Source organism: Phyllobates terribilis, unplaced genomic scaffold (genome assembly GCF_046119375.1).
Source record: "Phyllobates terribilis strain yellow unplaced genomic scaffold, ASM4611937v1 Scaffold_2__4_contigs__length_985480577, whole genome shotgun sequence".
NCBI classification, from domain to species: Eukaryota; Metazoa; Chordata; class Amphibia; order Anura; family Dendrobatidae; genus Phyllobates; species Phyllobates terribilis.
The window spans coordinates 899907590-899934081 of NW_027362762.1; the positions used below are offsets into that span (position 1 = coordinate 899907590).

A 26492-nucleotide genomic window follows, 5' to 3' on the forward strand; every position below is an offset into this window, starting at 1 on the left:
TTCATTTCTGCATCGTGGGCGCATAGCCTTAGAAGAATACTAATAGGGAGAGAGAGAAGAAAGACAAGTGCAGTGCTTCCTCTGAGCGTAATACGTTTTTACCAACAAAATAAATTTTTACTGTTGGTAAAAACGTATTACGCTCAGAGGAAGCACTGGACTTGTCTTTCTTCTCTCTCTCCCTATTAGGATTCCTATAAAGATGTCAGGAGTTAGTGATCTTTAGCATATGGTGCACATTACTGTTTAGCAGTTAAATATTTTTGTCTTGCAACGTGAGCAGCGCTGATGACCTGCAGTGCTCAAGTTTTGTCCGCACCTGTTCATTGGCTGCAGTATTTGTATGGCATAACTATGTCATGTGAGCACCTGCAGACCCAGCGCCAATATTATTGGATCAATGATCAAAGTCTTTTTATTTAACATGGCAAACTACAGCATTTATCTGGAACAACGGATACTGGAAGCCTATGCTAGCATTTCATCTGCGGTGTTGCTATCAATGTGTCAAGAGTGGGAGAAGAGGGTTGCATTGACAATCCAACACAATGGGCAGCACTTTGAACACATTTTATAAATGGTCATAAACTTGTAAAAAAACTCATAAAAGAATAAAGTTATGTTAAAACCAAGCACACCATTGTTTTTCTTATGAAATTCTAAATAAGTTTGATGTGTCACATGACCCTCTTCCCATTGAAAAAAATAAAGTTGGATCCAAAATAGCCGACTTCAAAATGGCTGCCATGGTCACCACCCATCTGGAAAAGTTTTCCCCCTCCCATATACTAATGTGTCACAAACAGGAAGTTGATATCACCAACCATTCCCATTTAATTTAGGTCATCACATCACCAACAAAATTTATTTTTGTGAGATTTAACTTTGTCAATTAAAAATAAAAAGTTATTTTATATAGTAAATCAAGTAACAAATTCACTCAACTCTAAATGTGTTTGTTACAGCCAGTGATTAGTATTTGGAAAATTGAATCTGTCTCCAAAATGGGGTCCTATCCAAGTGTTGATTAAATATTATTATCATGTCTCATAACTTTTTTTTCCTTGTGGTGGAGATACTTGACCAGGTCACTCCTCCACATTGGGCACTGTTGTGTTGGTTGATGGGCAGAGATGAGCGAACCCGAACTGTAAAGTTTGGGGTTTGTACTGGACACCTGGTGTCTGGTGCTGAACTCTGAACATGGACTTCTCCCGAAAGTCGGTTTTACAGTTCTGGGAGAGAGAGAGACAGAGAGAGAAAGATTTTCCAGCGCCAAAGTTCGGGTCCCCATTGATTTCTATGGGGTTTGGGTTCAAGTTTTGGTACAGTTCTGGTACCCGAACTGAACTTTGAACTAAAGTTTGGTCGAAACCCAATAAACTTGAACTTCCACGAGTCTGCTCATCCCTATTGATGGGATGAGAGAATCCTGGATTCCTAACTCGTTATATAATATTGTAAAAAATTATAAGAAGTTCTGTGGTGACACAAAATGTCTTCTTTCTTTTATTCCCTGTAATTTAGGCTCAGGTGATTTTTATTGTGTAAGGCCATGTGCCCACGTAGCGCTTTTGCGGCGTTTTTACGGCTGCGAAAACGCTTGTAAAACAGTCTGCCATGCAAAGCAATGTGAATTTGGATGTGCTGTGCACATGATGCGCTAATTTGCGCGCCAAATTCGCATTGCGTTGCAAAACACAGCATGCCCATTTCTACCGCGATTACGCTGCAAATTCGCGGCCATTGAGGAACATTGAAACGCAGCAAACCCGCAGGTATATGTGGATTTGCTGCGTTTCAATTAAATTCAATGGCCGCGAATATGCAGCGTATGGTACCAGGGATGAAGAAGAGACTACAACTCCTCTTCATCCCGGCTACCACGCGGTGAAAAAAAAGAAATAAAAAAGTTAAAAATAAACAAAACCTGTATACTCACTTCTCCGACAGCCCCCGGTCTGCTTCCGCCCACGTCCTCTCTCCTTGGCGTCCCGCAGTGTACTGTCAGGACCTGCGGTGACGTCATTTAGTCAGCTGATGGTCACGCGACCGCTGACGTCGGCGGTCAGGTGATGGTCGCGTGACCATCAGCTGGCTAAATGATGTCACCGCAGGTCCTGACAGTACACTGCGGGACGCCAAGGAGAGAGGACGCCGCCGGGAGCAGACTGGAGCAGACCGGAGAGGTGAGTATACAGGTTTTTTTTATTTTTAACATTTTAATTCTTTTTTTTTTACTATAGATGCAGCATTTAAAGCATCAGTTGTTCACACATTATAAATCCATGCCGGTTGCATGGATTTATATTGTGTGACCAACTTGTCAAGCACTTTTCCAAGTGATGCTCAAAATCACTTGGAAAACTGCTTGAAAAAACGCATGCGAAAACGCTGAAAAAACGCTGAAAAAAACGCTTCTCTCTGGCAGAAAAAACGCATGTAAATCTGCATGCGTTTTTTTCTGCCAGAGAGAGACAAAAATGCTCTGCATCAAATCAGCTACGTGGGCACATAGCCTAAGATTCTACTAAGGTATTCTTTGTATCCACTCCAATGTATAGTTGTCTTCTTATGAGCTCTGCAAACTGATTTGTAAGTTTAAAATAAAATGGATACAAGTTAAAGAAATGACATTTTTGAAAGAATGGAAAAATAGATAAGATGTAAATGTCATTAAGATGTCCACACGCATTACACTGCACACAGCCTGAGGCTCACTTGTACGTAGCCATCAGTATGCATACGGTAATTCTGATGACAGCGCTGAACACAGTAGGTCGGATCTGAATTTCCCTTAATGAAAAATAAACATTCCCTTAGTTGATTGCTTTTCTCCCACTTGTTCCTGTCTTTATACTGCAGTGTAGAATAATATACACCAAGGCGATGGATATTAGGTTTTCTCATACAATGTCCAACAATCACCCATTGTCACCTAATGCAAACAAACACTCTTTCAAGCTCTCGCCACGATCTTTCCTTTACCAAGATGAATTTAAATTTCAAAATACATTAGTTTAATACACAGTCTTGTGATATTTATTGTATCTGCATGTGATTTAGAAGAGTTTAGTTTGTTACTCATCACAATTTACCATCATATGAAAATACTTCATCTGTGGTATACGGCATCAGTATCCCATCATTACTATTTGATTTGTGACACATCCGAATCTGTGCTTGTGTCTATGTGTGTATGAATTGACTATGACACTCAGAGGTTGTGGCGTCTGCTGCTATCCAGAAAACAAACATATTTGGATCATTGTTTTAAGAGATAGAGAAAGAAGAAATAATTAAATTAACAATTACAATGGAAACATTTTTTAGAGTGCCTAAATAATAATTATTACTTTTTTGTGCCTTTGAAGTTGCATCAATTAAAACTTAAATTTTTTAATTGCTTATTTGCTTCCTGATTACAAAGTTAGCCACTTTCTAAATAGATTTAATTTTTTATTTTTTACGCTTTTTGTGCCGCAAAAGGCTATGTTCACACATTGCATTTTTACTGCGTTTTTTTTTCCGCAGGCAAAACCTGCTCTCTTTGCGGGAAATAAGGTGCTTACAAAAAGCAGGTTTTGCTGAGTTTTTTGCTGCATTTTTGCTGCATTTTTGTCAGGGTACATTTGTCTCTTGTGCATGCTGATACAGTTTAGTGCATAAAATAAAACATGATTCAACTTTCTCAAAACCTGATACCTACAATTTTGCTGAATTTTTGCAGCATTTTTGCACTACCCATTGCTTTCTATGGGTGGAAAAATGCTGAAAAAATGCTGAAAGAAATGACAAGCTCTATTTTGCAAAAATGCAGCAGTTTTCCAAATTAGTCGGGGAAAAAAAAAACAATGTGTGCGCATGAGATTTCTGAAATCTCATAGCCTTTTCTGGTACTGTAAAACACAATGTGTTAACATAGCCTACTTTTTTTTACCTAGCTGCGTGCTTTTAGATAAGGGATACAAATCTATCAGAGATCTTGCTCAGTTTTGACTCTTAAGGCCCTGTCACATATAACGAGATCGCTAGCGAGATCGTTATTGCGTCACGGTATTGAGATCGCTGGGGAGATGTCAAACATGCAGAACTTTCCAACGATCTCGGCCGCCCCAGCGATCTAACCAACGATCTCGGTGGTCGTTGGGACGCTTTCACACAGCAGCTATTTCAACGATCCACACCTTGATAGGGACTGTCCTGTGTCAGAAAGGCGTGCATAAAATTGCTTTTCCGCGCCCCCCTCATCTCCAGTTGGTGGACGCTACTGCAATCAGATTGGGTGGCCTTGGTTTAACACTGCGTCTCCGGTCAGATGGGATCTCTACTGCGTCTCCATTAAAAATGAAAACTCATTTGAGACCCCAAACAATACCTACCTCGCTAAAGATGCCTGATTTCTTCAAAGTGGAGTCACAGCCGGAGAACGCTGGTGGGATCTGAAAAACAAGGACGCAGTAGTGACCACCAATCGGGGACGAGGAGCGCAGAAAAGTCCAATTTATGCACGCCTACATGTCTCAGTTCTGAATCGCTAACGAGGTCGTTGATAAGGTGTCAAATACAGCGATGCACACTGCCCAGCGGGAGCGCAACGACCCAGGAATGGTCCAGGAAGCTTTGTAACGATCAGCAATCTCACAGCAGGGGCCTGATCGTTGCTACCTGTCAGACATAACGAGATCGCTGGCGAGATCACTATTGCGTCACCAAAATCATGACTCATTAGCGATCTCGCTAGCGATCTCGTTATGTGTGACGGGGCCTTTAGCTTTCTGTGTTCTCCCTTCTTTTTTTCCATGTTAAGCTATAGTCACACGACCATGCTTTCCACATCTGAGAAAATCGGCCCGACTCTGATCAGAGTTTGTTCAGAATTAGATCAGAGTGAGATCAGTTTTTCTCAAATGTGGAGAATGAAAAAAAAAAAGTTACTCCATCTTCTCCATTCAGCGAGTCCGCGAAAATCAGACCGCACTCGGATATCATCCGAGTGCGGTCTGACAGACTCGTAGACTTGAATGGCAGAGTGCGAAACGATTATCTAAGACAAATCATGCATGCTGCGATTTTTTTCCTCCAACAAACTCAGTCCGAGGAAAGAATTGGACATGTGCACGACCTCTTTAATAATATTGGTCTGAGTGCGATCCAATGTTTTGTCGGATAGCACTTGAACCAAAACTACAATCATCTACATGAGACCTTTGAGATATTTGAAGGCATGTGGAAGCAGTTATATACAGGTGTAGAGAAGGAAAAAAGCATGTATAGTCTTGAGAAGGAAGAGAAAACAGACTATCAGATAAGAAGAAAAATACAAGAGGAAATAGGTTAAGCATAGAAGTTGTGCTGCTAAAACAAGGGTATCCTTGATGCACATAAACCTCACATCCAGCCTATTTTACTGGGAGAAACACTCCCACAAGAGAAAAGTGTGATACTTGTATCAGGATGCAAACTGCATATCAGGTGGTGGGAAAATGAATGAACGAATGAATGTATGAATGATTGAAGAGTGCAACTGAAGCATGCAAATCATCAAGCTGGCAACTTTTTTTTGCAATTGTCAACCAATGATGTCCCTGATGTGCTTGATAGAAGATTAGTCCAGACATGTTGCAGGCCATGATAGCACATTTAGACCATGCAGGTTGCTCACAGTAGCAGAAGCAGCCTGTGCTGAAAAATGGCTCTTGGGACACTTTGGAGAAATGGTTGTAAAACTGGTTACATGACCAAATAAATGTAGCTCAGAACTGTTGATATACCTGAAATTAACACTAGGGGGGTTCCAGCTATTGTATATTATGCCACTCCACATCATAATCCTGGGGGTGGGACCGATGTGATGTTCCCTTGTGAAGGCCTCTTCATGGTGTTGCGCCATTGGTCACCAGACCAATCTCTGGCCTTCATCGCATCCAAGTCAAAAGCGAGAATCATCGCTAAATAGGCTAAACTTCCATTCCAGCCTTCATTGCTCCTTTCCAGCCTTTGGTCTCCATCTGAAAACAACATGGGCAACTCCATTATGAGACCTTTCCGAGGGATCATCAAAATGGTCCTAGTCCTGGGCTTATGGTGTGGTGCGGCATAATGTACAGTAGCCAGACCCCTCTAGTCTTCATTCGATGAACACTAACAGCTCGCAAATACATTGATTTGATAGTAGGACCAGTGGTACAGACATCTCTCCAAGAGCTGTCTTTCAACATGACAGCAACCATGCTACATGTTGTTCATGCTACTTTGTGCACCCTGCATGGTCTAAAATGTGCCAACATGTCATGCAGCATGTCCAGCTTGTCTCCCATCGAGCACATATGGGAGACATATTGGTCAACAATTGCAAATAATAATAACTTAGTTGAAGGCGTGTAGGTTTGTTTATCTCTGCGTGTGGCGCTCATGCTCAATACTGAATAAATCAAGATGTTTTGAAAATTTTTGAGTTCACTTTTTCCCTCATTTGCATGTCATTAACATGTCTACTGATCCTGTGATTTCCAGATATCCGTGCCTGTTTTCCTTATTGGTGTTGCAATTTCAATGCTGAGGAGTGTGATATCTATCTATCTAACTATCTATCTATCCATATAAAAATATCTAATTTTTGCGAATTTGCACATTTCAATGAAAAAAAAAAATAGGGCTGACAGGCCACCATGTGCAAAAATAGCTAAAATGTGTGATATGATATATTTGGAATATCTTAACCAAAATCAACCGGATTGGAATATGTTACATAGTACATATAGTATGCGTGTCATAAATTATCGCAGTAGATTATAAGATTTAAAGACACAGAAAAATGTAAATCTTCATTTTTACCAGTAAAAAGCGAAAAAGCTAATTGTGTTACCAGAAGAAGAAACAAGGAGACTGTTGAAGTCTGGCCACAGAGCCTCAAGTTTACATTAATATATCTTCTATTAGCCAGTGCAAGAATAACCTTTATGTTCTGCCTTCCTGATCCCCTTCTCTCTTCAGTTGTTTTAATGTTTTCTTCCTTGTTCCCAGCTGACATTTTCATTTCTTCGTTTTTCGGTTTTGTGCCAGAATTCTTTGCTAGCTTAGCCATAAATTGGCTTTGTAAACATACGAGAAACTCCAATATCCTTGCACTAAGAGGAACACAGAGGCAGACAGACTAACATATTGGAGAAAATCAAAAGATCTATGACCAGAGTAATTCTTCAAGGGAGGAGAACGTTAACCTGTGGAGACACATTTTTGCTTGCGCTTGAACTGCAGGGTTCTCGGCATCGTGCTGTGTAGACATATAAGGTGTTATTAACCTTAGCAAGTCCTCTTACGTTCCTTGAGAAGTGTACATCAATCTTCTTTTAGCGACACAGAGGATCTGTCTGTTGACCACTATTAAGGGATATGCTGCATAAAAAAAGAATGATATTGATTCATAACAAGTATGTTATTTTTGCTTACTCCAGTGCTCACGGCTGAAAGTAAAACCTGAAATAAAAAGTGAATTATGTGCATAGTTAAGCTCAGAACCTGGGTGCAATTTTCTTAATCGAAAGACTGAAATACTCCTTTGACTCATGCAGAGTTATATTATTAATAGGTGTATTAGGAGCACAGACTACAAGTCATTGCTTCACACACTCAACTGAGAAAAGCTTAACTGCAAGGTCAAGTTAGATACAGTGAATATAAAATTTAAAGAACTGAATAGGCAAAAGTATTTACTAAGAGAAGGTCACCATGTATACTCCTAGAATTTGATTCTGATTTTTCTCTCTAAAAAATACAATGATTTTTTAAGTTGGCAAACACCTGTATTTGGTTGGATGACCAGTCATTAAAGAAGTTGTCCACCACTCGGACAACCTCTTCTGAAATGCAGTGTAAAATAAAAAACACAGATATTCACCTCCCGCTTCTACAACATGCCTAGCATGAGGTGTCCCAGGGCTCTCATGACATTGTTTTGCCAAGTGAGCACTGCAGCTAATCAGGGGTCGCTAATGGGCTCCAGTGCTTATACCTCCCTTGGAAGTTTGAGGTTCACATGAAGGAATTGTGACCAAAGCAGCCCATTAGCAGCTACTGATTGGCTGCAATGCTCATGTGGTATAACAATGTCACGCGAGCCCCAGGAGGCCTGGCGCTGATGTCACTGGACGGTGGAGGAGGTAATTATCTGTGATTTTACACAGGGGAATATAGCATTTAATAAGGGGTTCTCCATGTCATGGACAGTCCTTTTAAGACAACATATTCACAGTATTCTAGACTAGAATGCTAAATTAGTTCAAAGTGGTTGTCCACGTCTTACCAAAAATATTTTAGATGTGTTTATAATAAAGTTATTAAGTACTTAATAAGATGCTTTTATGTTCAATAAATCCCTGATCTTCAGCTGTTAGCCTCAGCACTAGGCTTGGCAACTTCACTTTTGGTATTGTGCTCAACACAGCAAAGAATTTTAGGTGATTATTCATCAGGGTTATTTGGGAAGGGGGCTCGCTGACTGCTCATTTAAATAGCTATTAGCCTCCTTATTTGTTTATGCATTGGCCATTCTAGAAAAAGGGAGTGACTTAGCTGTTAAAATAAATGAGGCAGGCAGACCCCTTTACACACATCTCTAATTACATGGAGATATAATTGTCGTGATTTGTGTTGAGCCAGAAGTGGAGTTGCTGGGAGCTTTGAAAAGAAAATATATTGTTGATTTTTTTTTATTTTTTATGAACGCATCTAAAAGTAATTTAATGTCAATTTAAGTTAGATTTAAAGGGAATCTGTCAACAAATTTTTTTTATGCAATCTGAAGACAGCATGATGAATTCAGGGATGTGTCACTTATTAGGCTGTGTGCTGTTGTTTAATTACAATGATGGAGATAAACACTGCTGGGCTACATTGTGTGTGAGCCCTGGTCTGTCCACGCCCCCTCCTATTACTGTCAACAGACAATGTACACAGAAAGCTGTGGTGTGGGGGCTGGGGCAGCTTTCTGAGCTCTGCTACAAGCTACATCTAAAAAATCAGATTGTATCACATCTGCTGCACCCAGTAAACTAAACTGTTACATCATTGGAATCAGGGTCTCTTTTCCTACATTATGCAGCTCTCAGTTAAGGTTCGAAAACTTGGCGACAAATTCCCTTTAAGAAGTTTTCTAAGCATAGACATTGGTGGCATGTCTCTGAGATATGCCACCAATGACCAAGAAGTAATCTTCCAAAATCTGTAATTGTAGCTGGTCATTATCATAAAGTAGATATGTTATCTCCTGTTGGTTCTGCTTGTCTTTCTTCCAAAGCTACATTATTGGGTATTCTAGTCATTTGCCAACAAATGCACTTGCTAGCCCAAAATAAAAGTCTAATGAAGCCACCATGAGACAAAGTAGTTCTATTTCCTGCTACTGCCACTTCATTCTAGAATAATTGGCTTTCCAACAATCAGATTTTCCAATTTGTTTAGTTTGTGAAACTCCGAAAAGCTTTTCTCACTGTCTAACAGCAGGCACACAAGGGCGGATGTCTCCCCAATAGCAAAGGTCAACATCTGGCCCTCATGTGTTAGAAAAGGGAGGAATCGGTTATGTCATCATCTTGGGAAGGATGAGTGTGTATATCAAGTGCAGCCATTACTATTAGCTTGCCTTCATTGTCCACCTCCTTGTCAATATATGTATCAAGAGAATTGTAAAAATATATGCACAAATGTACAGGCATTTTATGGAACGTCAGTATTTACTACTAACATCTTGAGGGCGCTGCATGACATAATCTGTTGAGCTGCTATCATTATATTCATCTTACTTTGCTTTTATTTAATTTTGTGGTTGCACTTTACTTCCAATAATAGGTCAACAAGTATTTTTTCAGCGATTTATTGGTCATATTAGTCATTTAGTGGTAAGAGGTTAGTCTGCCCTTACACCGCATTTGAGAAATGTATCTTTTATATGGTATCTCCATAAAAAAATGAGAATGGATTCCCTTATAAAAGAGGAAACAAATATTCCAAAACTTTCTCTTGTGCTTCATACTATTTTAAGAAGACCTCCAGATGTTGTAGACGCTAAAAGGGTATCTCCTCTTTGGGATATGCTATAAATGTATGGTAGATGTGGATCCTACCAATGAGACCTGCATCTTTCTTCGAGAATGGTGTCCTGACGTGATCAGTCAGTGAGAAGGTAATTAGAATAACCAATACTTTGTATGGAAATTCCAAACACTTCATCGAAAATAGAGTGTGATGATGTCCAGATCTCAAGATTTACGCAAGTACTATTAATTTGATCCACATTTACAGTTCCTTTAAAGCATATCATTTGGATATGCAATAAATGTATGAGACTGGAATACCCCTTTACACGTGTATTTTTTGCAACACTAAACCTAAGAAAACAAAAGGAATACTAAAAAATGTGGATAGCCCATTCAGTGCTTTTTTCTGATGTTATCACTATTTTAACACACCTCAATAAGGCCATGTGCCCACGTAGCGTTTTTATAGCGTTTTTGAGGCGTTTTACGGCCACGAAAACGCTTGTAAAACCATCTGCCATGCAAAGCAATGTGAATTTGGATGTACTGTGCACATGATGCGCTAATTAGCGCGCCGTATTCGCATTGCATTGCAAAACTCAGCATGACCATTTCTACCGCGATTACGCTGCAAATTCGCAGCCATTGAGGAACATTGAAATGCAGCAAACCCGCAGGTATATGTGGATTTGCTGCGTTTCAATTAAATTCAATGGCCGCGAATTTGCAGCGTAAACGCGGTGCGTGTGGTACCCGGGATGAAGAGGAGACTACAACTCCTCTTCATCCTGGCTACCACACGGTGAAAAAAAGAAGTACAAAAGTTCAAAATAAAAATAACCTGTATACTCACCTCTCCGGTCTGCTCCTGGGGGCGTCCTCTCTCCTCGACATCCCGCGGTGTACTGGCGGGACCTGCGGTGAAGTCATTTAATCAGCTGATGGTCACGCGACCGCTGACGTCAGCGGTCAGGTGATGGTCGCGTGACCATCAGCTGACTAAATGACGTCACCGCAGGTCCTGCCAGTAGACCGCGGGATGCCGAGGAGAGTGGACGCCGCAGGGAGCAGACTGGAGAGGTGAGTATACAGGTTTTTTTATTTTTAACTTTTTAATTCTCTTTTTTTTACTATAGATGCTGCATTTAAAGCATCAAAGTTGTTCACACATTATAAATCCATGCCGGTTGCATGGATTTATATTGTGTGACCAGCTTGTCAAGCAGTTTTCCCAGTGATGCTCAAAATCGCTTGGAAAACTGCTTGAAAAATCGCATGCGAAAACGCATGTAAAAGCCCTGAAAAAATGCTTCTCTCTGGCAGAAAAAACGCATGTAAATCTGCATGGGTTTTTTTCTGCCAGAGAGAGACAAAAACGCTCTGCATCAAATCTGCTACTTGGGCACATAGCCTAACGCCTGGAATTTTTTTACTGTGTCTTGAGCAGGATCACCTCTATATCCTCCAAGGTGGACAACTCTTCTAAGTAGTTATGCAGGGAAAGCCATCCTGTTTTATTTATGCTCTCCTATATTGATGTCCATTTCACAAAAATAAGTTCTAAGGAGCAAAAATAAGAGAAATATCCAGAACGTTGACTTATATCACACCTTTCAAGACAGTTGGGCAAGGAATGTCATGAAGAACATGCAGTCTAGTTCAACCATTATCTGAACAGATTGAGTGTCCTTCTTAGTTTAGAATGGGTTGTTTGTAAAGTAGAACACATCTCCTAAAATTCAATTTGGGCAGATTTTTTTCAGTTCAGAATTGAATCGGCTGAGAGGGGGTTAATATATATATGTACACATATATGTGTATATATATACATATATATATGTGCTATTCTTCCCTCTCCTATCTCTTCACTGTCCTCAGTCCTCCGCTGACCCCTCATTGGTATTCTTTTTGGTCTGGAATTTTCCGCAGATAACTAGGTTCCACGTTGTCCTGTCCGGTGCGACACATCATTGTCATCAGTGTTGGATGAGTATAAATCAAATCCCCCCAAAAATGGGATTAATTAGAATCCAAAAATTTTGTCGAAAAATTCATAACGTAAACAATTCTTTTAGAATCTGTTCGCTCATCTCTAGGTGTGGTTAATTTTTATTATTGATATTTTTGGAAAATATTCAATGTTTTCATGCAAAAATGTGATAAAATTCGAAACAAATTATGTTGATGTCTGAATATGGTATGATTTTTTTCTGATCAGAGGTGATGGGATGTGTGAATGGACTGATTCATTCATGATGGATTTTCAATTCTGGAATCTCTTGTGACTCTCATAGACATTATTTTCACATGTGTAGGCTGGAGGTACAAAAAAGAGGAGTATAAGTGCTAGATAAGTATAAGTGCTGGGCTACTGAGAAAATTCCCAGCTCTCAGCAAAATGGGGGGACAAGTTTCAGATTTGTTTTAACTCTTTAGTTGACACTTTGGCTCCATAACTAAAGCAGCAACGACCTTGTCTGGCTGCTTGCTGATAATTTGTCTTTATCATATGGAAAATTAGCTCAGACTCACAAACCAGAACCTTTCCCTGGAGGATTTTTGCAATGATGCCTTGACAAAGATAAATGAGCTGTTGAAATTTGGGTTTGTACAACATATATATAGTAGTATACAACTTTCCAAACTATATACAGTAGCTGCCGGAATCCCGATAACAGTTTTCTCATTGTCTGTGAATGGTTTATAGTTTATAGCAAACACTTAATCCAAATGCTTAAATACATTCTGTCCTTCCATGTTCACTTTCAACAAGTGAGGAAATTATTATTTTTTTAAATCCAGCTATTTCTGATTCTGAAGCGAATTACTTGCTTACTTGGGTCGCTGTTTGAATGTCGTAAGTTTTGTTAAAATTTTCTTGGTCATCCATACCAAAAGCATAGTCCTTCGCCTACATATCACAGTATCCAAAGAAAATTATTGACAAGCTATTGGAAAAGGCCAACCCATAACAAGACAACATTTTTTACATAATTGACTAGATTCCTATTACCAAAGGTAAATATTATATTATTATAATATTACCGCGGTAGTTACCTCCCTGCCGATGGCAGAGGGTCCCCCATTTATTCAGGTCCCCGGATCTTGCTCGGGGTGGTGATGTTGGCCCTGTAGTGCAAGCATAGACTAGAAGTCCTTAAAATTTTCCAAATTCAACACGGCAATGCATGCTGGATGCTAAATCTGGAATATATATGAGATGCTCTTGTCTAACTTTACACCACTACTTGGTTTGTCTACTTTTAGGCCTTTTTTTCACCCACAAACTGCATGCCATTAAAAATTTGACGTATTTTACAAACATACTCTACTTATGGCTCAATCAAATTTCAGTGATTTTTCTCATTCATAAAAAAACTGTCGCGTTTCATCAGTGTTTTTGATCAGAATTTGATCATTGCTTTTTTACCATCAGAGATTCATAAGAGTATCATCAGTTTTTCTCGGATGAAAAATGAAACGATGAAGGTTTCTCATCCTGCTCATATTGAAAGTCCATGAAAAATGAACAGCACATGGATGGCCAAGATTTTTTTCATGGACCCATAGACTTGAATTGTTGAGACTGACTCAAGACTTGGATCAAAAACCGACCCATCTCTGTGATTTTGTATGGATCATCCTGTCTGAAAACATACATGGGCATGTGAACAGCTCCAAAGACAATAACAAGTACGGGTTCTATCTGTGAAAAACAAGGATAGAACTCTTAGGCCACGGCCCCACTATCAGTATTCGGTCAGTATCCGGTCAGTATTTTTTCTCAGGAGTTGAAACCAAAACCAAGAGTGGGTGATAAATGCAGAATTGGTGACTTGTTTCTATTATACCTTTTCTCTGATTGTTCCTCACCTGGTTTTGGCTCCCACTCCTGAGAAAAAATACTGACCGAATACAGACCAAATACTAATAGTGGGGCCTTATGCAAAAAAAATTGTCAACTGAGCCCTTAGCTAGTTCCCTTTCCAGACACTTTATAAAAGCATGTAGAGCATTTATTGTAAAGTGCTGCGGAATATGTTGGCGCTATATAAATAAAAAATATTATTATTATTATTATTTATTAGAACCCTTGATGCTGTAAGTATGGGACGTCAGACAGAATTCTCGGATATTTTAGTTTAAGGCTAATTTGGACTTTTGTGATTTTTATCATACGCAAAAAATGGTCCAAACTCACAATGTCTGTAAAGCCCTGAGGAATTAATGGCGCTGTATAAGTGAGTAAAATAAATATGTTTCATCGGTATGTCCTATCAAGGTTTCATTACAGTTTGATCAGCGTGTCATTTTTTACCATTAGAGTTTGGTAAGAGTTTCATCTGTTTTTTCTGATGAAAATCAAAAACAATGAAGGTTTCTCAACTTTCTCATAGCAAACAGCCCATGAAAAATGGATAGCACGCAGACGTCATCCAAGTGCTGTCCAATTTTTTCAAGGATCCACAGACTTGAATCGGCAAGCTTGCTCACGTGTCTTCATGATTTTGTGTGAACCACTTGGTCGGCAAAAATGCAAAGATGTGTGAACAGCTTCATAGGCTATAATAGGTACAAATTCTATCTGTGAAAAACACAGAACTCATACGAGAAAAAATGATGTCTGCATGAGCCCTAGGAAAATTTTCCCCAGTGTTAATTGGAAATATGTCACTGCAGTTTCTGATGACTTTTTGCATATTGACGTTGATACTAGGCAATTATTAAATTTAACAAATGTTATTTACTTAGTATATAAAATATTAATCCAGCTAAGGAACTTTACCCATGAGGAAGCCACAATATGTGGTGATACACATGGGGTCTTCACACCCAGATGATGTTTCTTGGATGAGCCATCTCATATTAGTGACTCAAATATGACTCATTATTGTAGTTTCTATTATTCTGTTTCTTGATATTACATTATTGAGGTTTTTATTTGCAGTGACTTGTCATATCATATACTATTAGAGGGCTAGTGTTTACACACGTTTTCTACGTCTTTTGTAGTTTGCTATATGATTTTGACTGTCATACCAATCTTTCTTTAACTCTATGTTTGTTTTGTGGATTAGGTTTGTGAAGCAGTGTGCATATTTTAAAAATTTTAATTGTTGTTACTGAGTTTTGTTTATAAAAAAAAATGAATGGCATAAAATTTTAGGATGTGTAATCCTTTTTTTTTGTCCTTTGGACATACTAGTTTTTTGTTTATATGCATTTGTGTTCTACATACATTGCTCAGCAGCCCATTAAATAGGTGGCTCCTACTCCTCAATTATTTTGTGTAGGGTGTCTAGGAACATGAGCAGTATCTTAGGAATGCCTTAGTAATGTAATACCCACTGAGGAGAGAGAACAGTGTATGCATCAGGCCAGATATGCAAGCAAACTTTTTCTGTTCAATACACTGACCTAAGGGAGATATACAGATGTCAATCAAGGCCAAAAAGGGAGGTGCTAGGTGGAGATTACTATGAAAAGCCAAGCCACTTGCTAGATGGAGACTGCCCTAAGAGTTTAAGTTGCATAAAGTAGCAAAGTTTAGTTTCTTTGTACTAAAAAAGTGTACATGACCCAATTATCATAATGTCATGAGGGCACTGTTCATGGTCACCATGGTCAGGGGTTGCCCTGGCCTTCACCCTTTAATCACTTGTGCAGGGATCTATACTTATGCTGGGAAACCTTGGCTGGAGCCACAAAGTTGGATGCTGTTTGGTGGTGCAAGCTGGGGAGAAAAGTAGTCAAGTAGTTAGGTCAGAACCAAGAGGTATGAGTAGATACAAAATCGTCTGGCATGAGAAAAGTCACTATAGAAGCCAAAGTCAAAATCAGGTAAACCCACTAAGACACAGGAGAGGAGAAACACACAACACCAGATCTGGTTAGGCCATAACTGACAGTGAGAACTGATTATTAGGGGCTAATATAGTGAGAAGCCTCAACAAGGGCCGACAGCAGGAAGAAAGACAAGCAAGCTGGGATTTAACCCTAAAGCTTTCTAACTGGCTACAACCACAAGTCCTAGTAAAAAGGGGGTTACCAAATGGTCGCTTTGAGTCAGCAAATAATATATATAGTAAAGAGGACAAGCACTGGAATTGATTTCACACACAAGTCTTTAATGGTATTGATCTTTTCATATGGGACAAAAGAACATTTTAGGGGCCCTCTAAGTTCAAGATCTGGGTGCAAATGCAACCCTTTTACCCACTCTAGTTAAAGTACCACTCCAGAGTTTTTTTTTCAGCGCTGGAGTGGTGACCCTAATTTAAGTTCCCTTCTCCTAGTCTTATGCTCACCAGCCATCATCTTCAGCTATTATCGGCGCTGCTCCGGATGTCTTCTGCAGGTTGACACCTGTCAGATCGCTCCAGTGTTTGCTGGCCAAGCCGGAAGTCACAACTCAATGTAAGTCTATAAGAGCCAGAATGAGGCCAGAACGAGGTGCTCATAAACTTGGAAAAGAAAACCTAGAAGGTTCCAGCATTCGCCGATGATTACTAGTTTAAAACATGACTTTTAATGATAAAGGATTCAAAAAAGTTTTTTTGCAAAACCATCAATGAAGTGGGAGAAGGGAGAGGGGTGACATGGGGGAGGGAGATAAAAATGACAGGGGTCTACGCGTTTCAGGCTGTGGAGCTCTTAGTCCTGACTAAGACTTACAATAGTTTGCATGATGTCAACTTTAATGTATGTTTTTGTGCTTATTCATTATCAGTCAATTATCAATTAAGATTAGCTTTAAATATAGTGTGCTTTCATACTATGTCAATCATTGTATGTTGTTTTTTTTGTATTCGTGAAAGAAAAAAGTTTGAAAAAGAGGGGGGATGGTTCTGCACATAGATCTCATTGAAGTTCCATTGTACTAGAGCATTTTGCCTGTATCATATGAATTTTCATGATTCAGTATTGCACAACCATAGATAACATTTTAAAGGATGTCTGTCAACACAAAGCGACTGTTTAAACCACGTCCATGGACTCAGTGCCCCATTGATGTAGCTATTAGTGATGAGCGAGTATGTTCTGTTAACCCTTTCGGCAAGCATGCTCAGGTGCTCACCGAGTATCTCCAGAATGCTCGGGTGTTATGTTTGTGTCACTCCGTGTGCATGATTTGCGACTGTTTGACAGCTTTAATACATGTGAGGAATGTCTAAGAAACATGTATTCCTCACATGCTTTAAAGCTGTCAAACAGTCACAAATCATAAGCACAGAGAGACACAATCTTAACACTCGAGCACGCTGAAGATACTCGAAAAATACCTGAGCATGCTCGTAAATCTCGAGTAGCTATGCTGTTCACTGCAATCTCTCATCTACTATTTTTTTCTTATATCTCTGTCCTCTTCTTCCTCGACAGACGGTTCTGGCTTTTCAGGAGCCAGAGGATGGCAGAGATAGATGGCGATAGAAGTAGGTGGGAAGATGAACTGTGCTGCTTGGACATGCCAAAGGAGTACAGATCGACTGTGCTTGGTTTGAACAGTCATTTTTGGCTGAAAGACCTGTATTAACCCAAATCTGGAGAATTTGTGATATGCAATGTTATATGAACCTATGTGTGTGCATGTCAGATTATATTTAGCTTTTGCTTTTACTGCAATTCAAAGGACAGTCTTTTCTTAATGGCCTTCAGCTTGATCTTGAGCCATTCTGTCTTGATAGATGAACACTCTGTAGGAAAATCGATCTTGTTCAAGCCTAGATAGGTCCACCAGGGTCTTCTCCATCATTATCTTAATAGTATCAAGCCATCGGGTTGCTGGTCTTCATCTTCGCCTTGTTCCTTCTATTCTTCCATGCAATGATGTCCCTCTCCAGTGATTGCTCTCTTCGTATGATGTGTTAAAGTCGTAGCTTGGTGATCATTGCTTCGAGTGACATGTCTGGCTTGTTTTGTACCAAAATTGATTTGTTCGTCTTGCCATCCATGGTATTGATAACATCTTTCTCCAGCTCCACATTTCAAAGGCGTCGATTCGTCTTTGGTATTGTTTCTTTATTTTCCAGGCTTCGCAATGCAAAGGACTAGTGATGAGCGAGTATGTTCTGTTAACCCTTTTGGCGAGCATTCTCGGGTACTCACCGAGTATCTTCAACGTGCTCGGCTGTTATGTTTTAGTCACTCCGTGCTCATGATTTGTGACTGTTTGACAGCTTTAATACATGTGAGGAGTGCCTATGAAACAGGCATTCCTCACATGTATTGAAACTGTCAAGCAGTCGCAAGTCATGCGTACGGCGTGATTCAAACGTAACACCCGGACACGCTGAAGATACTCAGAAAACACTCGAGCATGCTCTTAAATCTCGAGTAATGAGCATGCTCACTCATCACTACAGAGGACTAGAACATGTGGCAAAATACTATTACCATATTGCGGCTTGAAAAAACAATGCTTTTTGAACAGTTATTACAATTTAAAGGCGTATTACAATTTGACCAAATAAAGTTAGTTTTGATATAATGAAAAGTTATAAAATTTCCAACATACTTTTTGTATCGATCAAGTCAGCAAAATCTCAGCTTGCTGCCATTCAATATAAACCTTCACTGTGCAAATACAGGGGAAAAAAATCTTTCCTGTCCATGCTCTTCTCAGTATATTTTCTTTTGTTTTTACTCTTGGTTACTAAGTTCATGCCCCTCCATCACCACTGTAAATGGTCTATGTAGGATTGTTGCTTGTGTCTATAGTGGAACCTCTGGCACATACTGATCTGTGCTGTGTGGGATGATTTATGGTGCAATAAGGGATAGGGACATGGTAAGTGCATGCGTTATTGTTCTTGACCTTGGAGACACGGCACAATATGACTCTGAACTTTACGGTAACTTTTAGACTTTCTCATCTTCTAGATTGGTCTCTGTGATTTGCTGTTAATCCACTTTATTGGTCTAAACTTGTAGTCTACTAATTAGTCTTGAATTTTCCTCTCATCACCCTGCTATAATGGAGCATATTATCCCACAGATGTCCTGGCCTGCTGCCCTCCCTCTTCTGTATATTTTTACGTTGTTACAAAAAGGTGCCCATTTTCCGCTCCTTCTTGATTCACAAGACCCTATTTTTCCCCCTGTTGTCCCAACAAAGGGTTACTCCCAAGAGACTCCAATTGTCAGGAGATGGAGCGATGATGGTTAGTGATCACAGTCAATAGCTTTGATTAACAATAAGGTAGAGAATTAGCAATGCTAGCATTGAGCCATCCTGCCTTCCCCTCTCCATATGCTCAGCACAGCCTGTACTGATTGCCTCCCAGCATGTACTCCGGGCAGTCTACATACTGAGAGGTAGCGGACAAGGTGCACTGGAGAGGTTACAATTAACACAGTAGAGGCATCAAATGCAAGAAAAAATTGGTCTGAAACTGAGACGTCCATGAAAGCAACTATTGGGGGTTCCTGGACAAGATGCTTTATAGAGGGGCTTCATGCTCTCTCCTCCTGTTTGTCTTTCTGACTTTATTCTTGGATTTACTTGTGTCTGGAAATGTGATGAAAAAAATGACTCCTGTAACCACTATGACCCCATCTGCAGCTGTGATGTTATTCTCAACAGACTCGGAAGACCTAGAGAGGGGGAGCAATGGAGTGACACAGCCACCTACGTCCGATAATGATGACAACTCTCTGGTGTATACAGGTAGAGTTACCGCATCTTCTTAAACTTCCAAATGTCCCATAATTCCTGTGCTTTTTTTTTTCCTTGTGTGTTGAGCAGTTATGTCTTTTGTGCATCCTGAAGACAGTAGAAAATGCATTGTGACGTCACAGGTCGTTGTTACACACGTGAGTCTTTGCCAAATCTGGCTCTGCGGCATATGGATCATTGATTATGGCTTGTGATTGCCTCTAATAGATAAAAGCATCATGAGATATATGAGGTATATGCTTTGCATGCTGGAGACGTCAGCAGGTTGCCATTCAATTCTGTCAGGCTGCGGCCAAATGCATTATGAATGGCAAAGCAAATGAGTCGTTGTTAACGTCTTATCTCATACTGCTCCTCACATCGCCGCCTGCTCTATACTATTGTCAGGAGCACTAAACACAGGCACAATTCCTTGCTGATAAAGGTGCATTAGATGATTCTCACAGTGCAATTTGCATAATATTTGATGTAGTATCAAGTTGCAATGAGATTTAGACAATATTTGCAGATGGAGAAGAGCAAAGTTTGTCATGTAGTCATTTTCTGGACATGTTATAATAGATCTACATAAGGAACTATGTAAATGAGTCAATCCGTAGACGTGAAACTAAGACTAATATCAAACTTCAATTTTATCCTTATATATTAAATGAGTGGACTGAGTTTTATTGTATGGTTCTCATTGAATGTATCAGCTTTAGATGGAGTCTTTGTATTTGGTATAACTAGACAATAACCAGCTATCTGACCTCATGTTGAAAAGGACTAAAATGAAGGGACCACTTAAGCCAGGAGCGAGGTGAGATGGACACTTCTATAACGCAGCATGCGACTGTTCAGAAAGCTTGGCTTTTATTCTAAATGCCGGTGTCCTACAAGCAACCTGTTTGATGGAGATGGGTTTTTTTTCATGTTACCTGCAGTGTATGGGGAAAGTGGAAAAAGCACTCTTGTCAAACAACGTTCTACAGGAATCCATCTTACCATGGTGGAGGGTCATGCCACATGCAGAGCTCTGTCTAAAAGAAATGTCATTTAAAAGTTTTTCTTGCAGTGATTATAAATCATTTCCCTAGCTACAAAGTGCACAATGCTAAAAAAGAAGAATATATATGATATATACATTGAGAAAGAGATGAGCGAGAGATTGCTATAAGATGGACAGATAAGTGGATAAATTGATACTGTAGATAGATATGAGATAGATAGATAATCGATAGATAGATAGATAGATAGATAGGTAGATAGATAGATAGATAGATAGATAGATAGTGCTATGGATCCGGGTGGTGGAACGTCTGTGCCGAGATGCAAGGAAGGACCAGAGGGGTGTAACTAAGTGCCAACTCGGACCGACCCTGGCCACATGGCGGCTTAGTCAACTCCGTGAACCAGGGAGGGACCGGGCAGGTGGACCAGGTGCCACTCTGGGACCGACCTTGTGTGAGAGCAGGCGACTCCCACGGGTCAGATGGCTGAAGCTGACAGGTACAGCAGAAGAGCACGGCAGGAAGGCTGACAGGTGATCCGGGTAGGCAAGCAGGTGGGCACGGCAGGTAGCCAGACAGGTGATCCAGGTAGGCAAGTAGGCAGGCACGGCAGGTAGCCAGACAGGTCATCCGAGTAGGCAAGCAGGGGGGCAAAGCAGGTAGCCAGACAGGTGATCCAGGTAGGCAAGCAGGCGGGCACAGCAGGTAGCCAGACAGGTGATCCAGGTAGGCAAGCAGGCGGGCATGGCTGATAGATAAGAAGACGGGAATGGCTGATAGACAGGCTGGCAGGCACGGCTGATAGACAGGCGGGCGGACACGGCTGATAGACAGGCGGGCGGACACGGCTGATAGACAGGTGGGCGGACACGGCTGATAGACAGGCAGGTGGGCACTGGAACCTGAGGGCTGAGGAGAGTGTTAGCACGCAAACAACAACCATATTGGAGGAGGTGCTTTAAATAGGTGTGGTCCTCCGGCCTTTGGCTGGGGACTCATTAGGATGGCGAGCGGCCCCTTTAAGAGGGAAGGAGCGCGCGCCCTAAGCACAGAGCCCGGGAAGCTGCGCGTGGTGCACGCAGCAGCAGCTGGAGAGCAGGAGGACGCCGGACCGGGACCGGGGAGGTGAGGGGAATGATATCTCTGCCCGGCAGGAGGCAGAGACGCCAAAGCTACAGATAGATAGATAGATAAACAGAGCAGCCAGTATCATAATATAGCACTCTTTTAAAGCACCATTCCAGCAGGTTTATTGTATTGCAGTGCTTAAGTGATGCTACTAATCTAAGTTTTCTGCCCCTAGTCTAAAAGTACCGTCACACTAAGCGACGCTACAGCGATTCCGACAACGATACGACCTGTCAGGGATCGTTGCTGCGTCGCTATGTGGTCGCTGGTGAGATGTCAAACAGTCAGATCTTCCCAACGACGCAGCAACGATACGGCGACCCGTAGCGACCTGTATAACGATGCAACGCAAATGCACGCCTATGTGTCTCAGTTCTGAGTCGCCAACGAGGTCGTTGGTAAGGTGTCAAACACACCGATGCATGCTACCCAGCGGGACCTCAACGATCAAAAAATGGTCCAGGCCATTCCGACACGACCAGCGATCTCACAGCAGGGGCCTGGTCGCTGCTACGTGTCAAACGTAGCGAGATCGCTGCTGAGGTCGCTGTTGTGTCACAAAACTTGTGACTCAGCTGCGATCTCGCTAGCGATCTCGCTTAGTGTGACGGGGGCTTTACACTCACCTGCCTCCTTCTATCTTCGCTGCCCCAGTAGGTCTCCATCAGTGTTTGCTGCATGAGCCAAGGTCGCTTTTCAATGCAAGACTAAAGTTCTGGCCTCGTTCTGGATCTCATAGTCTTGCATTGAGCGCTTGTGACCTTTACCTTCTGACTTTCGGCAGTTAGAAATTGCGGTCACAAGATGGAAGGAAGAAAGGGAGGAAGGAAGTAAGGGAGAATGGAAGGAAGCGAGGAAGGAAGAGAGGAAGGAAGGAATAAAGGAAGGGAGAAAGGAAGGAAGGGAGAACTGAAGGAAGGGAGAAAGGAAAGGAGAGAGAAAGGAAGGAAGGGAGGAAGGAAGAAGAAAGGAAGGAAGCGAGCAAGAGAGGAAGGAAGGGAGAAAGGAAGGAAGGAAAGAAGGAAGGGAGAAAGGAAGGAAGGGAGAGAGGAAGGCAGGAAGGGAGAGGAGAAGGAAGGGAGGAAGGAAGGAAAGAAGGAGGGGAGAGAGGAAGGAAGGAAGGAAGGGAGAAAGGAAGGGAGGGAGAAAGGAAATTAGAAAGGGAGGAAGGGAGGGAAGAATGAAGAAGAGAAAAGAAAGAAAGAGAAAGAAAGTGAAAGGAGGGATATAGAAAGAGAAAGAGAAAAAAAGGAATGGAGAGAGAAGATAGATAGATCATGAAGATAGATAGATAGATAGATAGATAGATAGATAGATAGATAGATAGATAGATAGATAGATAGATAGATAGATAGATAGGTAGATAGATACTGCAGTAAGTCTATGAGTCCAGGCTGTGTCGGCCTCTCCTTTTATGAATGCACTAGGAGCAGTGTAAATCTTTTGCATGTAAACACATTTCTAGTCACAGACCTTCAGCTAATAATGGTTTGGGGATGGCTGGATATACTTGGCTTTTTCATTAATGGGATGCTCTTTAAAAGTCAATCAAGCATACTCCCTGCCTTGTATTTGCATATTGCAACTGAATAATATGAATAATACAATTTGCATGAAAATTTGACCACAAGAGGAGGGTTTACTTTGGAGATGACAAAAAAGGAATTACTATGGCAACCTTTACACGCTATAATGAATGGAAATGTATGGAGAACTAAGTAAAGCCCAATAATGTTGCTAAATATTTAGAAAAAGAAAAAACGTAAAAAAATAAAAATACTACTACTAATCCTACTACTGATAATAATAATACTAGAAACTAATAATAATAATAATAAACCTGGATGTTTTCCTTTATAGTTTATATATTCTTATTGTGAATTGTCCTGGCACAGTTCAGTAGAGTTTGGAATTATTGGCATTTGGATCTAGATGATTGTGAGTGAAGCAGGATATCTGTCCAGAAGTCTTGGTGACATAATAATAGCGGCTGCCTGACATGATGGATGTGGCACCTTTGTGCCTATGGCCAGGGCAGGGCAGTTACTATGCTCTTTTGCATTTCCTCTTCATTAAGTGGATTAGATTGTGGTGTAATCTGTTTAATGTGTTTACTCAATTTTACTTCTTGTTTGCAATCATTTCTTTTGCATAACAAAGCTGTGTCCTCCCCGGCTCTGCAGGCTGGTGCTGCTCCCGGCTATTCAGCTGAGTGCATCTCTGCTCCAGAGGCCCTGGCGTCCCAATTCATTACTTTGATTGAGCTCCCTCCCAAGTCACTGTTATTTTTCCAGTCCTGATACTAATGTTGGAAGAGTGGAAGAAAAATGGTGAAGTTGCAAACAGCAGCAAGTTATTCAATGCTGAGAGGGATTCCGTTCTATCATTGTTCTAGCACACTTCTGTTAATCTGTCACAAGCCCATCATCTATGGCGGCGGCACGGCCAGTTCCCATTCTTAGCTTGGAATTGTCCTCTGGCAGATGAAAGCTTTTGTTATTTTGCAATTTATAATGCTCGCTGTACAGACCGGGTCACCGGGAGCAAGGCACACATGATTGACAATATTTAGATCGCTGCCATTCAGCTCAGCTGACAAAAGGAACCTGCGTGCTTTTGATCTTGTCTCTGGCACATGGTTGCTTAACCCTTTCCTATATAGAATATTGAAAGGAAAAGTGTCAATCCATATAAAAAATAATTTTAAGGACAAATGTCCCCACCCTCCCCCAGTAGATGTTCCTCTTGCTATTTTCATATAATTATATGAATTGAGTTGTAAAATGACTTTTAAGCAAAATTGTAAATATTTTTGCAAACTTTGCTACATTGATATAGTTGAAAAAAAGTCATACGTCCATCAAGTCCGACCGATGGGAAACGAATGATAACTTATTTGAGGCATCTGTTTTATTCTTTGAAAAATCTTTAATGTCAACTAGAGATACAATACAGACCAAAAGTTTGGAAACACCTTCTCATTTAAAGATTTTTCTGTATTTTCATGACTATGAAAATTGTACATTCACACTGAAGGCATCAAAACTATGAATTAACACATGTGGAATTATATACTTAACAAAAAAGTGTGAAACAACTGAAAATATGTCTTATATTCTAGGTTCTTCAAAGTAGCCACCTTTTGCTTTGATGACTGCTTTGCACACTCTTGGCATTCTCTTGATGAGCTTCAAGATGTAGTCACCGGAAATGGTCTTCCAACAATCTTGAAGGAGTTTCTAGAGATGCTTAGCACTTATTGGCCCTTTTGCCTTCACTCTGCGGCCCAGCTCACCCCAAACCATCTCGATTGAGTTCAGGTCTGGTGAATGTGGAGGCCAGGTCACCTGGCGTAGCACCCCATCACTCTCCTTCTTGGTCAAATAGCCCTTACACAGCCTGGAGGTGTGTTTGGGGTCATTGTCCTGTTGAAAAATAAATGATGGTCCAACTAAACACAAACCGGATGAAATAGCATGCCGCTGCAAGATGCTGTGGTAGCCATGCTGGTTCAGTATGCCTTCAATTTTGAATAAATCCCCAACAGTGTCACCAGCAAAGCACCCCCACACCATCACACCTCCTCCTCCATGCTTCACGGTGGAAACCAGGCATGTAGAGTCCATCCGTTCACCTTTTCTGCGTCGCACAAAGACACGGTGGTTGGAACCAAAGATCTCAAATTTGGACTCATCAGACCAAAGCACAGATTTCCACTGGTCTAATGTCCATTCCTTGTGTTCTTTAGCCCAAACAAGTCTCTTCTGCTTGTTGCCTGTCCTTAGCAGTGGTTTCCTAGCAGCTATTTTACCATGAAGGCCTGCTGCACAAAGTCTCCTCTTAACAGTTGTTGAAGAGATATGTCTGCTGCTAAAACTCTGTGTGGCATTGACCTGGTCTCTAATTTTAGCTGCTGTTAACCTGCGATTTCTGAGGCTGGTGACTCGGATAAACTTATCCTCAGAAGCAGAGGTGACTTTTGGTCTTCCTTTCCTGGGGCGGTCCTCATGTGAGCCAGTTTCTTTGTAGTGCTTGATGATTTTTACAACTGCACTTGGGAACACTTTCAAAGTTTTCCCAATTTTTCACACTGACTGACCTTCATTTCTTAAAGTAATGATGGCCACTCGTTTTTCTTTACTTAACTGCTTTTTTCTTGCCATAATACAAATTCTAACAGTCTATTCAGTAGGACTGTCGGCTGTGTATCCACCAGACTTCTGCACAACACGACTGATGGTCCCAACCCCATTTATAAGGCAAGAAATCCCATTCATTAAAATTGACAGGGCACACCTGTGAAGTGAAAACCATTTCCGGTGACTACCTCTTGAAGCTCATCAAGAGAATGCCAAGAGTGTGCAAAGCAGTCTTCAAAGCAAAAGGTGGCTACTTTGAAGAACCTAGAATATAAGACATATTTTCAGTTGTTTCACACTTTTTTGTTAAGAATATAATTCCATATGTGTTAATTCATAGTTTTGATGCCTTCAGTGTGAATGTACAATTTTCATAGTCATGAAAATACAGAAAAATTCTTAAATGAGAAGGTGTGTCCAGACTTTTGGTCTGTACTGTATGTCATCATGACAGCTGTGTACCTATCCAACCTTTAGATAATTACATCTATGGATTTACAGATAAACAAGAGGTGAAATTTTA

The 26492-nt window shown here is 40.8% G+C and overlaps 1 protein-coding gene across 4 annotated transcripts in view; it reads left to right on the forward strand.

Annotated features, from left to right (window-relative positions):
- The window catches only part of ROBO1 (roundabout guidance receptor 1), a 1620698-nt gene that overhangs the window by 956024 nt on the left and 638182 nt on the right, over positions 1-26492 (forward strand). For all 4 annotated transcript variants that reach the window (XM_073668214.1, XM_073668217.1, XM_073668213.1 and 1 more), the window contains one exon: positions 19621-19704. In XM_073668214.1, coding sequence (XP_073524315.1) covers positions 19621-19704 — 84 coding nt within the window. The remainder of the gene's footprint in view (positions 1-19620; positions 19705-26492) is intronic.